The sequence below is a fragment of the Cucurbita pepo genome, chromosome 2 (assembly GCF_057944985.1).
Source record: "Cucurbita pepo subsp. pepo isolate OVF chromosome 2, ASM5794498v1, whole genome shotgun sequence".
Lineage (NCBI taxonomy): Eukaryota > Viridiplantae > Streptophyta > Magnoliopsida > Cucurbitales > Cucurbitaceae > Cucurbita > Cucurbita pepo.
The window spans coordinates 14226419-14248374 of NC_141799.1; the positions used below are offsets into that span (position 1 = coordinate 14226419).

Sequence of the window (21956 nt, forward strand, 5' to 3'; positions counted from 1 at the left end):
GAAGTAAAGAGGTTCAAGTGTTAGTATTTGATAGTTTTTTCTTTTTAATGATTATAAATAATTTGATTTTATCGTTATTTATTTATTTATTTATTTATTTATTTATTTATTTATTTGATCCAAACGATTGCTTGCTTGGCGGCACCGACAATAGTCCCATTATATGATGGGAAAATGTTAGAAATTAAAATAAAGAAAGGAATTAACAAAAAAAAAAAACCAATGGAAGGGCGAGTTTCCAAAGATATAGATACTCGCAGCGCGTAGTGCTTTTGGAAAAAGGTTTGAAAATGGGGTTCCCAATGTGCCAGGGCTGGCGACGTAGACTCAACGGTGTTCGCATCACATAATTCAACTAAATATTTTTATTATCCTTTTTTTTTTATTTTTTATTTTTTTTACTTTTGGATAAAATAACCTTTTTCTTATTTATTATTATTATTATTTATGAATGAAATTGAAAATTAAAAAATATAAATACTAAAATAAAATAAGCTGAAAAGTATATTTTTAATCTTTTTAATATTATCCGACGTGTCGTCTCTGTAGTTCCACTTCCCCGCGCGTGGCCTTTACAAACGTCCTGCAGCCTCTGCAAATCCCTCTCTCTCTCTCTCTATCAGTCGGGTTTTACAGAAGAGCTGAGAGAGAGAAGATCAGTGGCATCGCCTCGAGCAGCTTCATTTTCTTGGTTATCGTGGTTACACGACGTCGTTCTGGCCGGTTCTATCCCTTTTTTCCGTTTCCGTTTCGCGGTTTTTGTGCTTCTTCCTGTTCTGTTTCCATTTTTCTTCTTTGATTCTCTTTGTGCTCGTTTCTTTGGCTCTGTTAACATTGTGAACCGTGTTGGCTGATTCTGAATTCGTGTTTCTTCCTGGCCTCTTTGCGTGTCGAAGATGATGTGCCTCCCTGACTCAGAAACTGGGTCAGAACGACTCAGGGGAATTACCGATTGGGGGCTGTTTTTTGTGGTTTTGGCTTTGTCACTTCCTCGTCCTCTGCTATCTGCCTCTTCCACTTTAACTTTCAATTCTCAGTCCACTTTTTGATTTCTCTGAAACTCCCTCCTGCGATTCTTTGTTTTCTTGTCTGCAGGTCCCATTTCTCAATTATTGTACGCCTTTCCATTTTTTCTCTACCTTGTTTCTTTTGCTTTCCTCATAATCTTCCATTTGCTGCTTGTTTTGTATTGTTTCTGTGAACCTGTTTTATTGAGCTACATACCCATTTTTGTACGCCCTTCCTGTTTGAAGGGTTAGAGTGAGTTTTTGGGATTGTTTGAAGAATGAAGAACTTCTTGGATGAACTAGGCCAGGTGGGTTGTGAGATTGAGGAGGGATTTTCTTGGTAGACTGAAGAACAAGTCAAGTCAAGAGCTGGGGGTTCTGACTCTGTTAGAGATTAATGGAAAATACAGGAAGAACATCGTCTTGTTTAGCTATTTCAGAGAAGAAGACACAGAAGCCTGGTGGGTGTATTGGCATTTTCTCCCAGCTCCTTGATTGGAACAGGAGATTGGCTAAGAAAAAGTTCTTCTCCATGAAATTGCTTCCTCCAGGTTATCTTTCTTTTCTCTGTCTAGCAGATACTTAGCTTAAATTTTCCCATTTTGCTTTCTAGCTTGAAGTTTGAACTTGATTCTATTATGTTTCACTAGCTCGTTCAAAACAAGCAACCAATAAATTCAAAGGAGGTGATAAGATGCTGGCTTCCAAGAATCATTTGGTATTTACTTGTATTCTCAGCCCTTCCTTTTTGATACTTAGTGAATTTGTTGTGTTCTTTAGCTTATTTGTTTGCTCTTTTCCCCGGATATCGTGCTGTCGTCGAGAAATAGATCGCCGATGAAAATAGAGGCGGTTTCCCAAATGTCATGAAGAATGGAAACCACTGTACTGATAGAGAGCACAAGAATGAAATGAGAACACCTGGTCTGGTTGCAAGACTCATGGGGCTTGAATCCATGCCTGTTATGAATCGAGATAGGCCAAAGAAAACTGATTCTTCTAATCCTTGTGATAATTTGGAAAAGAAAATAGTTCAGGATTTGAATTTGGGAAACCCCCCAAGTGCCAAAATTGAAGCAAGGCCTCTAAAGCTTCGAAAAACTGGGCTGGAGGAGGGTAAGATGATGAGACGGATAGGCGCTGAGGTAATGCAGTATAAGAGTGTTATGTCACGATCGAGGAAGCGTCTTCCTCCTCCAAAGTTTCTTTCATCAGCCAAAAGTCCAAGGCTTCCCTCGGGGAGGAATGCCTCGAAAGCATCCCGGTTAATTGACGTTGCTAGTAAAATATTGGAGCCTGGCTTGCTGGCATCAAACAGAGCAAAATCTGCTATCACACTTCCTAAGTCTATGCATTGTTCTCCTAATGAGGTTACATCGAGGGATGTTGGAGTTGTGTCATTGGAAGGTTGTGATTCGTCGAAAACCTTCATCGGACATACGTCGTGTAAAAATTGTTGTACATTGCTGAAACCTCCACCCCTCAGTTCAACTTATGGTAATGCCTGTTTGCAGGAATCAAGGAGTAAAGCAATAACCCTTGAATTACCCCTCCAGCAACAAAGAACACCTCTGATGAAACATAATGAATCTGAGGGCTGTATAATATCCCGTGTCGATTCTGTTGTAGAAAGAATGCCCCTGCACAATGAATCGCCATTCTCATCGTCCAGACCGTCCAGCCAACAATTCAAGCTTGGGAAAAATGAATCATCTATTGTCAAGCATCACAATCGATCTGAAGATCATATGATGTCGGTCAGGGATAGGATGTTACCGAAGTCGAAGTCGAGTATTCCACAGAGCAGAAGAACCACACCGCCTGCTAATGCTGTTGCTGGGACCAAAAATTTTGTTTCGTTAAATCGAAATCTTAATGGCTGCAACAGAGGGAAGCTGCCTGCTAAGGTGGAAAATTGTAAGTTTGGCCTAGAAAAGAGGTCTTTTAATGGAGGTGAAGACTTCTCATCTCTGGCAGGTACCTCACCAAGGAAAAGGAGGACTACACACTCAAGTGGGCGAATCGAAAGCAAAGCTTCTGTTGATTCACCTGCTGCAAAACAACGATCCCTTCAGTATGATCAATTGTCTAGAACAAGTTCAAGGCTCGAACGCAAAACTCTCCCTACAAAACAGCCATGTGCCAGTAATAGATTATCAGGTCGTAGAGACACTGCTGATAGAGTTTGCAAAAGGAACAACGACATTGCTTCGTTCATCATTAATTCGCCCGTTGGGCCGAATACTACAGTTTCAACAGAGATGAATGTGAGTGTGGGAAATGAGAGAAATATGTATTCCCAAAAGCCATCCTTGTTAGGAGGAGATGCCTTAGATATCCTGGAACAAAAACTAAAGGAACTAACTTCTCAAGGAGATGACGAGTCGGTATTGAAGAAACCCGCTTCTATAATCATTCAGGAACTGATAGCTGCCGTAGCAGCTGCTCGGAAAGTTTCTTTGGAGGGTTCTGCTGTCAATATGGATGTAACATCTTGTGTAAGAGTCCTTTCTATTTATCTTATGATTGTTTCCTCTATATATTATATGTTGCTTACTATGTTTTCATCTATTTCTGCCTTTCCAGGATGATTCGAATGAAGAAAGGCTCACAAAAACATCCGATGGGCGAGATCGTCTTAGCCCTGGTTCCATTCTCGAAGCTTCATTCTCGTCCAGTAGCATGGATGAGAGCTCAGGTTAGAAGTTTGGTATATCTGATAATACAAAACTCACAAGAGTGAAATTATGTTTATCCAAAATGCTAAATCTCCTCTGCTCTTTGTTGCCTCCATGTGACTGAGAATAATTAGTTATGCCATTCCTTTTCATCACAGGATGTAGACTGCCAGCCGAGTCCGTTGATTGTTCTATCGATCAGTCGCAACTGTCTGAACCCGAAACCGATCTTTTCGATTCTGCAAACTCTTCGAGCGAGGGGAATGTTGGGAGCGAAAGCTACAACCTTACCGCAGGTAGTAAGCTTGCTCATGCAAACGACGTTATGCTGAACGCCAAAATTTTATTTGGCAAGGAAGAAGACAACCTTTTCATCGACGAACTGGAAACATTCATGTGCGAAACGTGGACGAACTTCAGTGATGTCAACAAGGAGGTAAACCATCAAAGAGGGTTTCTTTTCGACTGCGTGATAGAATACTTCGACTCGAAACATAGCCAGCTCTACTACTGCAGACCCAACACTTGGATAAGAACATCCCCAGCAGCTCCAAACGCAAGAACATTAATCCAGGACATCAAGAAGGAGATCAAAAAATGGGGAGATTTTGTTGGGATGATGACCGATGAGATAGTAGAATGGGAAATGAGTAATTCCTTGGGGAAATGGAGTGATTTTAGCATTGAAGAACTGGAGAGTGGCGCTGACATTGCTGGGGACATACTTAAAATATTGGTTGAGGACACTGTAACAGAGCTTTGGGAGTGCAGAAATGGGTGATTTTGATTGTCTTGGTTTTAATTTTTTGTGTACAAAATGGATTAAGGTTAAAAGTGTTCATTGTTCTTGACTAACCTTGTAAACAGGCTTTGCTAATTGCACAAAACTCCCTAATCTTTGCAGCAATTGTTGTTGATATTTGTTTTGGTTATCATATTAAGATTTAATTGAAGCAAATCTGTTACTGTAATCTTTGCAGCAATTGTTCTTCCCCTCATTCATTATTTTCACAAATCCAAATTATCCATTACAATAAAAGAATTAAAAATACCCTCAAAATCCAATCAAAGCAACAAAATTTAAAAGAAAGTGGAAGAACATTAACAAAAGCAAATCTTCCCAACCAGTTTTGTTCTTGTTTCTTTCAAATCTGTCTAACACCCAATACAGTCTTCCCTCTCCTTCCACCTCCTCCTCTCTTGTTTTCACCGTTAATGGCGTTTGCCGCTGCAGTAGAAAACCCCTTCAGCTCCTCAAATCCAGCGTAGCTCTTCCTTGCCGCCGCCAACCCTCCGCCCCTTTTCTCCCCTGCACTCGCTGACTTACTCCCCCTCGAATTCGCCGATATCCCTCCAATGTTGTTATTCTTCCCCCACGTCTTCCCTGGCGGTGTCATCTCCATCACCGGCGATAGCCCCGGCGGTGGCCTTCTGTTCTCCTTCCTCAATACAGCAGAGAAATCCGGCACCGATTGCGCTACTGTTGCAGACCTTTTCCGAACGGTCTCTGAACCCACGAATCTCACTTGCTTCTTCGCCGGTGGCGTGGATTTCTCGGGCTGTTCGCCGTCACGATACATGGCGTTTCTCAATCGGAGCTTGGATTCTCTAAGCTCTGCGTAGGCTCTGTACCTTGGTCCTCTTTCCATGGAAAAAGTCTCCGCAGTGAGCTGGAGAGGAAAGTAGTGGTGGGTGGCGGAGTTCTGGTGGAGGAGGAGGGATCTGGGGTCGATGGAATGAAAGGGGAGATGGGTTTGGGTCAGATGATCGAAATTGTCCGCCATTGTTGAGGGTTGAGGAAGCTCTGTGTGTGTTTTTGTTTGAATGAAGTGAAGAGTGAAGAGATGATTAAAAGGTAAGTCTTTTGTGAGGTTTGAAAAAAGGGTAACTTGGTTCCTCAACGGTCTGAAATAGAGAGAGGGAAAAGATCCTGTGCTTTCGATTCTACTTTACAATACTTCTCTAACGTTCTTCTCCTTGAGATGGGGACCCACTTTTCAGAATTTTTGGTCAAAGTTTGAATCTTGATTGGTTCAGAGATGATAGGAACCTTTGAATTTTTCTTTTTTAATTTAGTATTAAATTTTGTGTTTTTTGTTCGTTTAGATAATAATATCTAGTGGTGTATATGGTGTCATCTTAATATATAAGTCATATGTAGGTTAAGATAATATACCTTATTCTTAATATTATAGGTTCAAATTTTCACGGTCGATGCAAGCAAGCTTTCGATGCATTTTGTTTGTCATTTGAATCATCTAAAGATTTCATATTCATAAGATCATCAATACCCCCAACCTTCATTTTGTCTATTTCATTTCTGATTTTCTCGTCTACATCGATGAACAGTCAATCATTCTATCAGCTTATTACATATGATCAATAGGATCAAACCTTGTGATACTTGTATTTCTGGGTCAAGTTGAATCTGTCGACTCCTTTGCTGAATCCTTTCAGTGCAAGGGTTCTCACTGCCTCAACCCCTTGTTCTAGTGCTGCATCAATCTGTTTGGGTAGTTCGATTCGTTTATTTTAAATATGATGATATGAAAACCGAATTTGAAAAAGGGGGGAAAAGTACTATCCGAGGTACGAAGGCGACGACTACTCACCTGTTTTCGCTCAACTGAACTGAACTTCTGCAGGAGAAAAGCTTTCATGTCCATAGTCCCAGGTGGGTTCCCAATTCCTAGATAAAAACATGAGCAATGTAGTTTTTTTTACACTTACTGAAGTAGAAACTTAACGAACGTCTTCGAACTGATGTTAACAAAAATACGTACCGATGCATAACCGAGGAAACTCACGTCGGCCATCCAGATGTCCCATTACACTCTTCACCCTGTGTAACTAGAGAAATCAATAACAGCTTCTTATGCATATGCTGCCATAAATTTCTCTACAATAATGAAAGCCTACCAAGTTAAATGACAAATACGAGAAGAAAAATGCATGCGTCATCCTCCTAACTAAAAATTACGAATATGAAACACGAGCATCGAGTATTCAATGGGAAGAAGTGAGGTATTGGATGAGAAACATGCAGTGTTTGATCCTAGGTTAAGGTGGCCATCACAGATTGAACTCATTCTGTAACGACCCAAGCCTACCGCTTGTTGACATTGTCCTTTTTGGGCTTCCCCTCATAGTTTTTATAACACGTCTGCTAGGGAGAGGTTTCCACACCCTTACAAAGAATGTTTCGTTCTCCTCCCCAACCGATGTGGGATCTCACAATCCACCCCTTTTCGAGGTCTATCGTCCTCGCTGGCACACCCCCTTTGGAGCTCAGTCTCCTTGCTGGTACATCACCCGGTGTCTAGCTCTAATACCATTTGTAATAGCCTAAGTCCACCACTAGCAGATATTGCACTCTTTGAGCTTTCTCTTGAAGGGAGTTTGCTAGGGGGAGGTTTCCACACTCTAATAAAGAAGAAGAATGCTTCGTTCTCCTCCCTCCCTCTAATTTCTTTACTATTCTCATGGCTCTACCACTGGGCCAACACATGATAGTCTTCAAGGAGTACTTTCTTATGAAGCACTTCAAATACTCTTCGACTTTTTCCAAACATACTTCTAATTTTATGTTTTCCAAACATGATGATTTTTAATAGGGAGTCTTTTCAGTCATAAAACACTCTAAAAAACATAACCTAACCATGTCAAGATTGGAAAAATTGAAAGCAAGTATGAATTAAAACTAGAAAGAAAAAAAGAAAGAAAAAGGTGAAATCTAAACTAATATTTCATCGATATACCCATTATGATGGCCGTGGCCTCCCTTTGGCTGGAGCCTAAGAACGCCATTTGGCAAGCTCATTTCATCATAAACCTACAATGGTAAGTGTATACAGATACTTCCATTACAATCTAATCATTTTGTACGCTAACAAATGTGGATTGCAAAGAGATATTGAAACTTATACCAACAAGATGTGACGTAAAGGTATTTGATAATGTACAGCAAGAGGTCCAACCTATACAAATTTAAACAGAAAGTGAGGTGAAGAGATAACTGTCTCAATATTATGAAAAAAATGATTCAACTAATGAATGAAAGATTCATAAAGATATATAATTGGCACATTAACACTTAGAAACATAAGAAGGGATCATCGATATGCAGGGTTCATAGGACACCATGAGCTAAAAGATAGAGTTAGCCAGTGAACAAGATGATTTCTAATTCTACAATATTATAGCATGATCTAACGGCAAATACACATCTCTAGGGCAATAAACGGGTAATTAGAAAAATGAAAAATCGAAGTATCTCCAGGACACCTGTAACGGCCCAGTCCACCGCTAGGCCGATATGAATTTGGGTTTTCCCTTCAAGGACTTCCCCTCAAGATTTTAAAACGCGTCTATTAGGGAGAGATTTTCACACCCTTACAAGGAATGCTTCGTTCCCCTCTCCAACCAATGTGGGATCTCACAATCTACCCCATTGGAGACTCAGCGTCCTCGCTAGCACACTACCCGGTGTCTGGCTTTGATACCGTTTGTAACGGCCCCAAGCCCACCACTAGCAGATATTGTCCTCGTTGGACTTTCCCTTTAAGGTTTTAAAACGCGTCCTACTAGGGAGAGGTTTCCACACCCTTATAAGGAATGTTTCATTCCCTTCTCCAACCGATGTGGGATCTCCCAACATCATCACTATGAAATCCTACTGTCGGTTAACTTTGTGTTTCTCTCTAACTGCAGCATAGATACTGTGTCGTTTTTTCGAAGGAACACAGAAGAAATATCCATAGGAATTTAGGATCATTCAAGAACCTCAATGAACATCATATCCTCTGCTTCAAACTAAGTTTTCATCCTTAAACTAGGGAAATAAACAAACCAACAGTCTACTCTATCCTATATGGCATGTGTATTGAACAAAAGAAAAATAAAGAGACGAGTAGACAAACCGATTCTCCACAGAAATTCATGTAAGTCTGAGGCTTTGCCAACAGAATTGGTACTTCTCCAATTGAACCTGCACTGATCATTCAAGAAAACTCAACGAACTTCAAATCTACCAGTATATGGAAATCCAATTCAATAACAAAAAAGGAAGAACAAAGGCCAACCTATTCCAATCAAGGCTTTGGATTGTATTGTGTTCATCAAAATGCCCTGCGCCTGAGCAATGCTATCGATCATTTCGAAACCAACCTAAGCAGGACAACCCCAAGAGTCACTAAGTGCCATTGCACATTAAGAGTGAGAGTTTGGTAAGACTTTTTAGAATGACAAAACTACTACTAGACAATACTAATAACCAAAATTCATTTCGAAAATTTTGAAGAACACTCTAGTGAGGCTTCCTACCAAAAGTGCTAGAAAAATATGCTTAATTGGGAGCTACTACTATCAAATTCCATTCCAAAATCACTCTAAAAGTTCAGTACAATGACTTAAAGAATGTATGATTACATTGTGCCGAGTCCCATGGTACTTATTCCCTGGGTTACCCAGTCCAACAATAAGCCAAGGAGTATACTCCACTTTAACGCCATTATCATTATCTGGCAATGAAGCTCGTACAGAAAGCCTCGTCGGAACCAGACGCTTTGGGAATCTAGAAGGGAAATGGGCAATGCTCGAATTGGAAAATAAGCAAACACTTGGGACCGATGCTGCATATAACATTGAAACCTAAAACAAAATTGAGAAAACCCATACAGAATCGTGTTATTTCATTGAATTTCTCCGGGCGAAGCGAAGCAAATTTTAGGAAATCGAAGAAGATAAAAAACTGAACCTGCGTGTAAATTGGATGGTTTGGTTGAAAGAGGAGTTGATTTGGGCGAACAGAAGCAGCTGTCGACGCTGTTAATGGCGTAGAAGAAGAAGACACCCTATCGTATTGTTCCGGAGGCTATTCTGGAAATTCAGCTGGGAAGCATTCGGGAAGGAGGGCGTTTCTGAATGGGTAATTAAAAATAAATAAATAAATAAAATAAACAAATAAACCGCGCTAAATTAATAAAAATATTATTAATTTTTTATTATCTACAAAATATATTTCAACTTTTAAGTTTCATTAAAATTTTAAAAATACATTTAATATAAATTTTGGATAATTTCTTTTAAATTTATATTAACATCCTTAATTTTTTAAAATAAAAATAAAAATATAATTGACTTGACCTCCTCACTCACACACACACACGAGTCTTCACTTCATGGACGACGATAGCTCTAAAACTATAAATTTGCATAAAAATGTAGTGGTTGAACTATACGCTTTATCGAAAATTGACACTAAAGAATTTAATAACAAAAATAAGATGTAAATATGAGATAAAAGTTAGAAAAATTAAATTCTATATTTTGAAAATTTATCTTCGGGGTAAAAATATGTTTGAAGTTTTCTCGTGCATCTCATTTGAATCTATGTGTGAGATCCCACATCAGTTGGGGAGGAGAACGAAGCATTCTTTATAAGAGTGTGAAAATCTCTCCTTAGTAGACGCGTTTTAAAAACCTTGAAGGGAAGCTCGAAAAGAAAAGTCCAAAGAACATGATATCTACTAGTGATGGACTTGTGCTGTTACAAATGGTATTAGAGCTAGACACCAAACGATGTTCTAGTGAGGAGGCTAAATCTGGAAGGAGGTGCACACAAGGCGCTGGGCCCCAAAGGCGGTGAATTAGGGGGTCTCACACGATATAAGAAGGGAACGTTGAACCCCGAAAGGGGGGTGAGTTATGACATCTCATATCGATTTGGATTGTTACACTAACAGAGGCTCAACAATTTATTTATGGGATACTATAATCTTTTAGTATCGGGCATGCAACATTAAATGATAATGCATTGGGTTGAGCGATGATAAGAATGTGAGCACTAAAATAGAAATGATATGATTCAAAAGATTATAGTAAAATAAAATGTAAAATTGAGGGTCGATCATGTGCCCAAAAACTATAGAAATAAAATAACCAAAAGCTTTATTAGTGGAGAGTGCATGCATTTGACAGCCATTACCATGACAGGCAACGATAATAATAATAATAATGATGATGATAATAATAATAATAATAACAATAACACCAAAAGGACGCATTTAATTATTATTTTGTCATAAATTATCCAAAAAGAATTTTATTTTTTTAATTAAAAATAAAAAACCTGTTTTGGAAAATGAAAAAAATAAATGGGAGTGTCCTTTTCTTGCCGTTTGTAGGCATTGAATAAAATATGATATCAATTACATTTATTTAATTTTTAATTTCTAATGTTCATACCTTTGAATTTTTTAAATTAAAAATTAGAAAATGTATCTGTCTTTTTTTTTTAATTTAATTATAAAAAAAAAAAAACTAATATTTTATCCCTCCATGGAAGAACTTCTAAGCTTCTAATTCATAAAATATTATTTTAAATTTTTATAATTTTAATAAAAATCAATTAATTCGGACGAAACAATCCAACCAAAACTACGTAAATGTTTAGAGGTGAACGAGACCCAAAAGAGATATCGTTGAGATATTATTTGTAACATCTCAACATTGATAAAAACTAGCTACAATATCGAGAAATCGTCTATGATTGAGACACTATCTTAATTACAATTAGAAGAACAATATAGATAGCACTGAGACATTACCTTGTAGCATCTTAACAGTGCGACAAGGTGTACGTACACGTGAGTTTGTTTTGATTGCTACGGACAAAAAAGAGATTTTACTTAAAGTACAACGTTTTGACGCTGTTACGATCCTTATGCTTTTGTTGTGACCTACGACATTGTAACAGCCCAAACCTACTACTAATAGATATATAGTCCATTTTGGCCTGTAGTTCAAAACGCATCTACTCAAGAGAGATTTCCACACATTTGTAAGGAATAATTCGTTCCCTTCTCTAACCAATGTGAGATCTCATAATCCACTCCCTTGGGAGTCAATTGTCCTCGTTGGCACACCACCTGGTGTCTGGCTCTACTCTAATACCATTTGTAACAACTCAAAGTCCACTGCTAGGAGATATTATCCGTCCCCCTTAGAGATGGTTGCCATCAGGTAAAGATATTATCCGAACGTATCGTCAAAATGCGTATACTAGAGAGACGTTTCCACACCCTCGAAGAAATATTTCGTTATCCTCTCCAACCGACGTGGGATCTCATGTGTCTATAGTTTAAAACATTAGTCCATATAAACATTACTTAATACAAATAGATTAAAATAGATTGTAGGTCATACATGCATTGTTGTATTTGATGTAAAGGTAGGTGATTAAATTAAAATATTTGCTAAGTTTTATAGATTAAAAAATTTAATTTTTAAGAACTAAAATTAAAAATAATTTCGTTGGTGGGGGGATGCCTTTTGATTTCCACATCCAATGTGATTCGAAGGATTATGGATCCAATAATAGTTGCGTTTTTGACCAATCAGAGACAAGCTGGCTTTAACCTTTTTTTTTTTTTTTTTTTTTTTTTTTTTCTTTATTTCTTTATTTATTGCCACTTAAATTATTAATTAAAATGTTATGGCATTTCATCATGTCATAAAAATTAATAATAAAAATCATCATGTCACCCTCAAACCAAATTAATCAAAGTTTATCTTTAAGCTTCATATAAAATATTTGTTTAGTGTATATATTAAATTTATTTTGTTTCACTTTTTAATCTCTAAATTTTTAATTTGTGAAAAAAAAAAATTTAATTCTGATTATTGTCCATAATTTTGTACATTATCGAATAATTATCTAATTTTTGTGATCGCTTAATTTTATATAACTAAATATAAATTTTGTTACGAGTCAAATGCTTATTTAATTCTTGAATATTAAAATTTTAGACAAATTATCATAGTTTGCATAACTTGTATTTAAAACACTACGACCGACCTCTGTGCTCTCCTTCTACTCGGATTACTACCAGAGGTGGTCGTCTGAAATGGTCAATGATGGTGGTCATATAAAGATGTTGATTGAAACTGGTTACTAGCGATGGGTGTGTGATGGCCGTCGACGGTGAGTGATGTATGGATAGTGGTCTCTGATAATAGGCGGTAGTAGCATGAGGTTATTAAGTATCGAAAATTATTTATTTTAAAAATAAGACGTCTCTTTCTGAATATCTTTGTCATATGCAAAACTACCCTGATATTGATTGAGAAGTTTTACCTAAACACTTTTTAACCTTTGTCAAAACCATCTTAATATTGATCGAGAAATTTTACCTAATCACGTTAAAACTACATCTAACTCAGAAGGAATTAGTGTTGCTGTTTAATCAAATTGTGAACAACATTCAATACTCGAGTAAGTGATTTCAATGTGGGGTAGGAAAATACATTTATATGTAATATGTTTCATAACCGGTGGGATCTAATTTTCATGACTGTTCCTAGGACTTTACTTTCTCTTTCGAGTAGGGTTGGAAGTATAAATATTTCTCCACACGGTTCAAGCATGTGCTCATGAACATGAACCCACTAGTAAACTCGTTAACGTGCCCTCTAGGACTATGGCATAGTACACACCCACGTTGCTGAAAATCAACGAAAAAGAAAGGAACACGAATTTCGTTAATGGAAAAAAATTTGTAGGTTTATCCAATTTTACTTAGGATGCAAGTGACAATGACAAGACTTTGTGTGGGATTTTCGTGTTCTTTCTTGATCGTTCTTATTTTTTTCTCCTAAATTTCTGCAAGGATTTGACGTTAACATGCGGACTTCCAAACCCTTCAAGTTCCAGCGCCTGGTTTATCGTTCAAAATCCTCCAAACAAAAAACGTTTTTTTGTTGTTGTTGTTGTTCCTCAAATAAGAACAAAAAAGAAACACAAACACTGAAGAAAAAGGGTTTAATTTGAAGTAAATCGAAAATCCCACATACCCATTTCGAGTAATAATTTGTAATAGCTCAGACCATGGGTGGCAGCCGCCCACAGTGTGGCGCAACAGCGAAACAAGACGAAAAAACAAAAGCGAGTCCCCTGAAAAAGGAAACCCACAAATTACCATATAAAAAAGAGCTGAAAAAGGTTGAACTAAGCGAGTGAATTTTGAAGGCACACGAATGGGACATCCATTTCAAATTAAGGGTCGGCTCTGGTTTGGTCTGGCTGGTCTGGCTGGTCTGGTCCGGTCCTACCCATTGGCAGAGTGTTTACCAAGTGATCTTTCTTTCATCAATCTAAGCAGCACAGCCACTTTTTCGGTTATAAATTCTCACACCCTTTTCGATTCCAACTCAGTCTCTATCTATCTTCCTCTGCCTTTGATTTCACTGTTTTTCCTCTGGTTTTTCCACTCGCCGGAGTTGGGCTGATTCCGACGGCCATGGGCGGCAGACCGCCATATTTGGAGCTCTTTCTGGAGGAGACTAGTTTGTACAACCGCATTGTTTTGGGAACCATTTTTCCCGACTTTGTTTTGGACCCATTTCCTCATATTCTTCAAACATGGCTTAGAAACTGCATTGGTGGATTCCTAATTTACTTCTTCTCTGGCTTTCTTTGGTGCTTCTTCATCTATTACTGGAAGCGAAATGTCTATGTTCCTAAAGGTCTTTGTCTTTATTGTTCCTATATCTCAACTGCCTCATTAATGAGTTCTAATTATGAGTTCTAATTCTAGTCATTTGGGTTCTCTTATTTCATTTTGTTCTTCGTTTCAGCAATGAATTCTGTCATTGGAGAAAATCTGGATATGTATTTCTTTTAATTTCTGTCACTGTTCTTCAGATTCATGGACCTGAATCCTTCAACTCTGGATATTGCATGCTATATTTGATTCATTTTGTGCTACTGCAAGGCTTTGATTCAGATCAAATTGACATATCTTTGATGGGGCTGTTTTTTTCCCTTCTGAGATGCTAGTGGTTCTGGTCTTTTCCATGATTATGATTTATTTGTGCAAGTTTTTGTTCTAAGAAGAACTGTAATAGCCATTAGAACTGCTACTTAAAGAGGGTAGTTTAGCTCTACAAATGGATGATTCTGCTACTCATGATGAACATATATGTCTAACCAAAAGTTATGTGTCACAGCTCAATGCTTGTATGATTGTTTGACCTGTTGGACACTTGATTGCAGATTCTATTCCATCAAATAGATTGATGCTATTGCAGATTCATGCAACAGTCAAGGCCATGCCATTGTACTGTGTCCTTCCGACGTTTTCTGAATACGTGGTAGAACACGATTGGACGAGATGCTATCCGAGGGTATTCGATGTGGGATGGCTTGCCTATGCCTTCCATGTAACTACTTATCTTACGTTTGTAGAGTTTTCTATTTATTGGATGCATAGGGCACTCCATGATGTAAAGCCTCTTTACAAGTATCTTCATGCTAAGCATCATATGTACAACAAGAAAGCTACTCTCTCACCCTTTGCTGGTAACTTCTTAACTTACTATCCCAATTTTTGCAACATCTAATTCATGTCAAATGAACTTCTTTGATGTCATTCTTGTTTGATTTCCTTAAGATGTGTTAAACGAAGCTGAAATACAAACCGATCTCGATACGGAACTGTTTCCCAAAAGATCTCTTACAAAAAAACTAACCCGTACTAACAGAAGGAAAATATATGCTTAGCATTAAGTTGCTGTTGTTAACTGTTAGGACAGTAGTAGGTATTGAATTTAGAACTCTTGTGTAACCGCCTAAGCTTATCACTAGTAGATATAGTTCATTTTGGGCTTTTCAAAACGCGTCTGCTAGGGAGAAGTTTCCACATCCTTATAAGGAATGCTTCGTTTCCCTCTCCAACCAATGTGGGATCTCACCATCCACCTCCTTTAGGGGCTCAACGTCCTCGCTAGCACACCACCCGGTAACTTTCTCACCATCCACCTCCCTTGGGGGCCATCCAGTAACTTTCTCTGATACCATTTGCAACAGCCCAAGTCTATCACCAGCAGATATTGTCCTCTTTGGGTTTTCCCTTCTGGGTTTCGGTTTTAAAACGTGTTTGCTAGGGAGAGGTTTCCACACCCTTGTAAGGAATGTTTCGTTTCCCTCTCCCGACCAATGTGAGATCTCACATTTTGTTTCCTTAAAACCACATGAGTTTTTGAAAAATGCCAATTGAAAACGATATTGATCTATCGTGAACATTAGGATTGGCTACTCGCCTCCATAGGACTTACTCGAGTCACACGAACTTGACTTTTGATGTGCTCTTCTTATATCATTTTGGCATTTATCTTAGCAGAAAACTCTTCCTTATATCGACTAAATAGAGCTCGTTTTAGCGACAAAGACTGCAAGTTTTGTATCGAATGCATTGCTTCATTTTGACAGAAACTTCAGAATCTGTGCAGCTTGAGTTGATTAGAGAAATATAGATATTGTTCTCTTAGAATGAAAAAGTTCTTTGGTTGTTTCTCATTAATGGAAAATTATGTGATAAATGGTCTGTTTGTATGACAGGACTAGCATTTCACCCAGTGGATGGGATATTGCAGGCAATACCTCACTTGTTCGCTCTGTTTCTCATTCCAATCCATTTTAGAACACATATCATGCTGCTGTTTTTTGAGGTGGTATGGACAACAAACATTCACGATTGCATCCACGCACAAATGTGGCCAGTCATGGGTGCTGGCTACCACACCCTTCATCATACAAGATACCGCTACAATTATGGCCATTACTCCATATGGATGGATTGGATGTTCGGGACACTTCTTGACCCAATGGATACACAACACAAGTTGTCGTGATCGGTTGCTTCAACACATTTATAGCTTTTGTTGATTCTTTGTGTTCAATGTAAATCAAGTTGGTCATGTCTGTACACCATCGTCAAATTTAACATCTTACGAATTACCTTGACAGCCAAATGTAGTAAAGCCAGACAGTTGTCCCATACAATTAGTCGAGATGATAGCATCATCGGAGTGTTTCAGGCGTTGTACCTGTTTCTACATTGCAAGAGAGAAATGAAGCACTACCAAAAGCAAGTTGGAATGAGAGACATTGACAACTTGCTTTTTCTTTTACTTTTTATCCCATTTCAATATGCATCTCCTTACTTTTCAAAGCAATAGGGAATGTCCATAACAGTCTAAAAGGTATTCATTCACTTTGATTGCAACAAAAATAAGTCGACCCCACCTCCCAAAACATCTCAACTACGAAAGGAAATGCTTAAAGTTAGCAACAGGGAATTGAACTGTTCATCATGGTACATCAACATTTCAGCCTCAAGATCAGCAAAAACTGCAAAGCTTTTGCTCTTATCTAGTTTCTGTTTGTACAAAAGGAATATAAATGAAAAGAAAATACATAAGGTGAAAAAGGGAAAACAAAAACAGAATCACACACAATTGGTACATTGCTGGTAGAATGGATGCATCAATGTAGAAGGAAGGGGACACAGTTTAGCTTATTTTGAGATGAATTTCAATGTAATTGATTACCAAACAAGCCCCTTTCGTTTCCTAAACCTATCAACACGATCGGTGCTCATTCGAGATTTCTCAGGCTTGTTTACTTTTTTGGACTTCTCAAGCCGACTATCTAAACTGTTCCGGGAAACTTCTGGAAGATCAGCAGCCAATTCGAACGTATCTGAAGGCCCAGTTTTGGACGGTTTTTTCTGACCGTCGATTTCTACTTTAGCTTTCTCAGAAGCATTTGTTGATGCTTTTGATTTTCCAAGTGACTGTACAAATTTCTTTAAATGTTTGATGAACTCAGGGTAGAGCTCAAGATTGCAGTGCCCACCTCCACTTAGCCATAGAGGTTCATATTTTTGGTTGCAAAGATCCCAGAGCTGCTTTCCATGGGACCAATCAACAACTTCATCAGCTGTCCCCTGCTAGACAAACACATTAGGTTAGTAGTCTATTCTTTCTGCCTATTATTTGAAACCATTAAGTCTGTGACCATTGCAGTGGAGATGGGATGGTTAACAAAATTATTTGATAAGAAAAGATATTGCACAATCAAGAATATGGGCCCTGTATGAAAGCTATGTGCAGCCCTGTTGCAACCCCCTTATCCCCAAGACCACCTAAATCATGTTAGATTGATTGCTTGCATCCCCTGATAAAGTTCTATATGTGAAGCTATGAACTACAAACTCTTTAGTTTCTAGACCCGCGTTACATGCTCAACACTTGTTAACAAAATGTACAAATTGGATACGAGTTCGAGGTGTCAAACACTTCCAAAACAATAAATGAAGTCACTATGTTAGGAATCACGAACTTCCACAATGATATGATATTATCCACTTGAGCATAAACTCTCATGGTTTTGCTTTTGGATTACAAAGGCCTCGTTCTAATGGAGATAGTATTCCTTATTTATATCATGATCAGCCCCTTCATTAGCTTATTTATATCATGATCAGCCCCTTCATTAGCTTATTTATATCATGATCAGCCCCTTCATTAGCCGTGTCTTATGTTTGTGTTCTATTCTTCTTTGATGTGTCCTATAAATTCAAGTTACATGATTGCTTCTAATCTCGTATACATAGATTTAACCTTTGTAATCATGCTCAGTTCTATACGTACATGAGAGAGATGAGATGTTTAAAAGAGAGGACAGTTCACTTACATGTATGATTAAAACAGGACAGTTCACCAAACCAATCTTGTCGATGTTCTGAACAAGGAAGCAGAGCCATAAGATATCATATGAACTAAACGAGTGATAACAAAGTAGTGTGACATACCTTGTAGATATCAAACCAATAAGTCCGTTTGACAGGGTATAATACCCTCAGTCCAGATAAGATTGGGCTATGTAAAACTACACCTCTCAAGTTCGATAATCGAGACGCAAGATCAAGTGTAGGGCCGCTGCCAACAGATTGACCATATAATATTAGTTGTTCATCATTTACCCCATACTTCTCCTTGAGGCATTTATATGCAGCATCAATGTCGGCATATGTGTTACATTCAGTTGGCTGTATCAAAAGAAAGTTGTATAAGATGTTACCAAGGATTATTGAAGGGCAAAACTCAGCAGTCATCAAAACGACAATCTCAGTAAATAACCTAAGCCAAAGCAAAGTCATATACACAGGTATAATGCTTTAAATTTAAACATATATTTTTCGGGTTCTCATATTCATTGTAGTGTTGGATTCCTTGGCTATCGCCAGACCTTCTTTGGAGTTGAAACTTCCTTGGTTTGACTCGTTGGATTCCACGAGAATGAAAGCATCTTCATGGTTCTCACACTCGAAGCTGTTTGATATTTTTTCTTTACCAGATATTTACTTGAATTACGATGCATTTATTTCTCCTTCGCGCATAGCAGAGCAGCGCCCAATACACCCGCAACTCCCGTCATATGAAATGGGTTCAATGTCCAATTATGAAATCCTTGGAAAAAGAGGATAAATCGAAATATAGCTGCTACACCAAAACTAGGCACAAAGAACCAACCAGACTGACCTAGTGGATAAATATACAGAAACAAAAACAGCAATTGGGCCCGAGAATGCGATGCATTTATTTCTCCTTCGCAACTTCTGTTATCAGCAGATTTCTCTCCTTTGTGGAGTCGATATCTTTTGAAGAAGTAGATCAAGATCCCCCTCATATTGTCTGCAAAGGACACATCAATGCAGACGCAACACCAAGGACGCATGCCGCGAGCTACGATCCTAAGTATTCATCTTCCCCTCCAAAGAGAGGAAAAAATTGAGGCCCTCAAGATGGGAGAAGGGGAATAAGGGATGAGAAATAACGACCAACATGAGAAGCCCTCCAGTGGGTTAGGCTCAACCCGAACAACCTCGCTCCCTAGAAAACCCCTCCTATAAGAAACATTAGAACGAGCCCATCACCTCCAAAGACTCATGATGAGTAAGAGGACAATAAAGCATTGGAACGAATGCAACCTCCTCTCAAATAAGTGACAAAGCTGCGGGGACAACTCACAAAGAGGCTTATCAGCCACCCACCTATCCTCCTAAAAATAAATATCAAACCTATCCCCAACGGAGCCAACAAGGAAAGCACAAAGTAAAGGTCCAAAGCATTAGATTCCCTGAAGAACAAGCACAATTATTTTGCCAGCAAAGCCTCATTTCGAAGTTTCATGTTATGTTACCAATGCCTAAGCCTCCATCAGCTTCAAAAAAGACCTCCCACCTTACCATGTGTGATCCCCCACCCTCCTCAACTTCTTCCCACAAAAGGTTCCTCAGAAGGCTCTTAATGTTTTTATGCACCAAAATTGGGATTTTAAACAGAGAGAGGAAATGATAGGAATCTGACTTAGCACTGACTGAATCAAGGTGATACTCCCTCAGGAGGGGTAAAAACATTTGGACTTTGCTGGCTAATATGCACACAAATGCATACCCTAATATAAACGAGAACCAAAACTTGTAACACGAATATACATATATTTTACAAACTAGAAAAGGATAGGAAAAGGTACACTACCTTTCCAGTTGATTGCCCATAGCCAGAATAATCATACCTGCATAAAATACAAGTAAAGGTTGATAAACCAATTTGCAAATAGTAAGCAATATCATTCCCAAAAGCTCCAAAAGATTTGTAGCAAATCTCCTTTGCAAAACACTGCCTTACAGCATTCAAACTCCTCCATCATAAACTTATCCATTGTATAAAATGATCAAGTCAAGCAGATAAGAAATGAGTTGTAATCCATCCCCCTTAGCTAGTACAACTAAACTCATACTCACAGTTCTCATCCAAATACTCCAAATGTAGCTCAGTAACTTCCGAATGAACTTTGCAAATATGTTCATGCCGCCTTTGTAGAGAACCATTTCGTTCTTATTTGAACTGGAGTTGGAAGTTTTTGAAATCCCCACTATAAATGAACTATACCACTTCCAAATTAAGAAAGGGAGAAAGATTCCTCAACGAAGTAACGACAAATCTACTAAATTAAGCAGTACCCACATTGGAACTAGCAGAAATTAGCGGGGGGTGGAATGCCCTAGGTGCAACTAATTTCAACGAACAAGCATAGAAAGAAAAGGGAAAATTACCCCATAAGATTAACACGAAGCCGAACGCTCAATTCAACGAAAAGCTCAAACATCTGCCCCAAATCAGCAGCATTTCCATGGGAATAAAGCAGAGTACCAGAAGCTTTGGGGTGTTTAACATGAACAGCCACAATATCATTCCCTCGACGAGTTCGAAGACGAAGAACATCAACATCGTCACGTCTCGGAATCTCAGGAATGTAAAGACGACCATCGTGGGATTCATCCGCAACTACAGTGTAAGACGGCGGAGTGGGCGGGAAGAAGGCGAATTTAGCGGCGATTGAAGAAGTGACTCCCCCCATTTTGCTCTTCTTCTCATCAGAGGCCGCGGAATCATAAAGAAAGCCGCCAATAACCGCCACCCCTTTAAGAAATCCGAAGCGAAATGAAAAACCCAATTCAGATCCTTAAGGTTTAGCTCTGAAAAATCACGGAGAAAGGGAAAGAAGAGTTGGAGATGAAGGTGGAATTTGGAATTTGGAATTTGGTTTCCACTAATCCAAAAAAAGAGGAACAGTGGAGCCAAAGTGGACAGAAAGAGAGTCGGAAAAGTAAGATGACAAAAAAGAGAGAAGGCGTAGTGGCGCGTAAAGATATACGACGGCGCGTGGAGGGAAAATCAGTACATGTTGAAGTTGAGAAAAAAAAAAAAAAAAAAAAAAAAAACTTGGTCAGCGACTAGACCGAGATGTTATTTAGTACATCGCATCTCTATTAAGATTCACGGTATCTCGTTATCGTTATCTTAACGGAATAGGTGCGGGGCCCACTTATCCTCCACCCGTTTTCTCTCTGGGCCCTACTTTTTTTTTTTTTAATAAACTTTAATAAATAAAAAATTAAATTAGATATTATTATTAGGATTAACATATAATAAATAATAATAATAAAAGAAAACAATATTGAGGTGGCATTAGGGTGGACATTCCCCATATTTCTATTGGTTGGTGGTAGACATATAGAAGTGGAGTTGTGGGGACCAAAAAGTAATTTCCTTTTTCTTTTTTATCATTTCCATTATTATTTTTAGGATAATTGATGTTGACTATCGTAATTTATTATTTTTCATTAAATAAAAATATATTTATGATATCATATTACATTTTTTATTTAAATGTTATGTATGTATATAGACTTGACATCGACTTTATCATTAATGTGAATAATAAATATTTCTAGTCATTGATATTTTAACAACATTTTTGTCCATATTCATATTTAAATATTTGTTAAAATTTTCATATATTCATAAAAATATATATTTATGTTAAAAAGTAATTATTCGAATTACTATGTTATATTATTTT

At 38.1% G+C, this 21956-nt stretch overlaps 5 protein-coding genes across 5 annotated transcripts; 2 read left to right on the plus strand and 3 right to left on the minus strand.

Annotated features, from left to right (window-relative positions):
* The first annotated feature begins 557 nt into the window (after positions 1–557).
* LOC111788607 (uncharacterized) lies at positions 558–4592 on the plus strand. The gene is made up of 5 exons (XM_023669002.2): positions 558–1558; positions 1658–1725; positions 1838–3505; positions 3594–3705; positions 3844–4592. Exons 1-5 carry the CDS (start codon positions 1405–1407, stop codon positions 4464–4466), a joined length of 2625 nt encoding a protein of 874 aa, XP_023524770.2. The 5' UTR covers positions 558–1404; the 3' UTR covers positions 4467–4592.
* Positions 4593–4647: 55 nt separating this feature from the next.
* LOC111788608 (homeobox Hox-B3-like protein) lies at positions 4648–5610 on the minus strand. Its single transcript, XM_023669003.2, has one exon. It carries the CDS (start codon positions 5467–5469, stop codon positions 4831–4833), a length of 639 nt encoding a protein of 212 aa, XP_023524771.1. The 5' UTR covers positions 5470–5610; the 3' UTR covers positions 4648–4830.
* Positions 5611–5973: 363 nt separating this feature from the next.
* On the minus strand, positions 5974–9615 carry LOC111787547 (chloroplastic group IIB intron splicing facilitator CRS2-B, chloroplastic). Its single transcript, XM_023667545.2, has 9 exons — positions 9441–9615; positions 9113–9334; positions 8767–8851; positions 8605–8672; positions 7612–7662; positions 7444–7517; positions 6469–6527; positions 6298–6374; positions 5974–6190 (listed from the first exon to the last, which is right to left on the minus strand). The coding sequence occupies exons 2-9, from the start codon at positions 9326–9328 to the stop codon at positions 6074–6076; spliced, it is 747 nt and encodes a 248-aa protein (XP_023523313.1). The 5' UTR covers positions 9329–9334; positions 9441–9615; the 3' UTR covers positions 5974–6073.
* Positions 9616–13679: 4064 nt separating this feature from the next.
* On the plus strand, positions 13680–16654 carry LOC111788924 (delta(7)-sterol-C5(6)-desaturase). Its single transcript, XM_023669502.2, has 3 exons — positions 13680–14209; positions 14739–15044; positions 16083–16654. Exons 1-3 carry the CDS (start codon positions 13984–13986, stop codon positions 16373–16375), a joined length of 825 nt encoding a protein of 274 aa, XP_023525270.1. The 5' UTR covers positions 13680–13983; the 3' UTR covers positions 16376–16654.
* Positions 16655–16787: 133 nt separating this feature from the next.
* Positions 16788–21296, minus strand: LOC111788923 (uncharacterized). Its single transcript, XM_087121509.1, has 5 exons — positions 20647–21296; positions 20069–20105; positions 18340–18576; positions 18222–18269; positions 16788–17472 (listed from the first exon to the last, which is right to left on the minus strand). Exons 1-5 carry the CDS (start codon positions 20949–20951, stop codon positions 17071–17073), a joined length of 1029 nt encoding a protein of 342 aa, XP_086977635.1. The 5' UTR covers positions 20952–21296; the 3' UTR covers positions 16788–17070.
* Positions 21297–21956: the final 660 nt, after the last annotated feature.

Excerpts from the sequence above, each read along its gene's own strand:
- LOC111788607 (XM_023669002.2), top strand. The coding sequence starts at position 1,405 with ATGGAAAATACAGGAAGAACATCGTCTTGTTTAGCTATTTCAGAGAAG. Across the intron at positions 1,726-1,837 it reads TGGCTTCCAAGAATCATTTG|ATCGCCGATGAAAATAGAGG; the intron begins GTATTTACTTGT and ends GTCGAGAAATAG. Across the intron at positions 3,706-3,843 it reads TAGCATGGATGAGAGCTCAG|GATGTAGACTGCCAGCCGAG; the intron begins GTTAGAAGTTTG and ends TTTTCATCACAG.
- LOC111788608 (XM_023669003.2), bottom strand. The coding sequence starts at position 5,469 with ATGGCGGACAATTTCGATCATCTGACCCAAACCCATCTCCCCTTTCAT.
- LOC111787547 (XM_023667545.2), bottom strand. The coding sequence starts at position 9,328 with ATGTTATATGCAGCATCGGTCCCAAGTGTTTGCTTATTTTCCAATTCG. Across the intron at positions 6,375-6,468 it reads GTTTCCTCGGTTATGCATCG|GAATTGGGAACCCACCTGGG; the intron begins GTACGTATTTTT and ends GTTTTTATCTAG. Across the intron at positions 6,191-6,297 it reads GTTCAGTTGAGCGAAAACAG|ATTGATGCAGCACTAGAACA; the intron begins GTGAGTAGTCGT and ends CTACCCAAACAG.
- LOC111788924 (XM_023669502.2), top strand. The coding sequence starts at position 13,984 with ATGGGCGGCAGACCGCCATATTTGGAGCTCTTTCTGGAGGAGACTAGT. Across the intron at positions 14,210-14,738 it reads AAATGTCTATGTTCCTAAAG|ATTCTATTCCATCAAATAGA; the intron begins GTCTTTGTCTTT and ends ACTTGATTGCAG. Across the intron at positions 15,045-16,082 it reads TACTCTCTCACCCTTTGCTG|GACTAGCATTTCACCCAGTG; the intron begins GTAACTTCTTAA and ends TTTGTATGACAG.
- LOC111788923 (XM_087121509.1), bottom strand. The coding sequence starts at position 20,951 with ATGGGGGGAGTCACTTCTTCAATCGCCGCTAAATTCGCCTTCTTCCCG. Across the intron at positions 18,577-20,068 it reads ATGGGCAATCAACTGGAAAG|CCAACTGAATGTAACACATA; the intron begins GTAGTGTACCTT and ends CTTTTGATACAG. Across the intron at positions 17,473-18,221 it reads GTCCTGTTTTAATCATACAT|GGGACAGCTGATGAAGTTGT; the intron begins GTAAGTGAACTG and ends TTTGTCTAGCAG.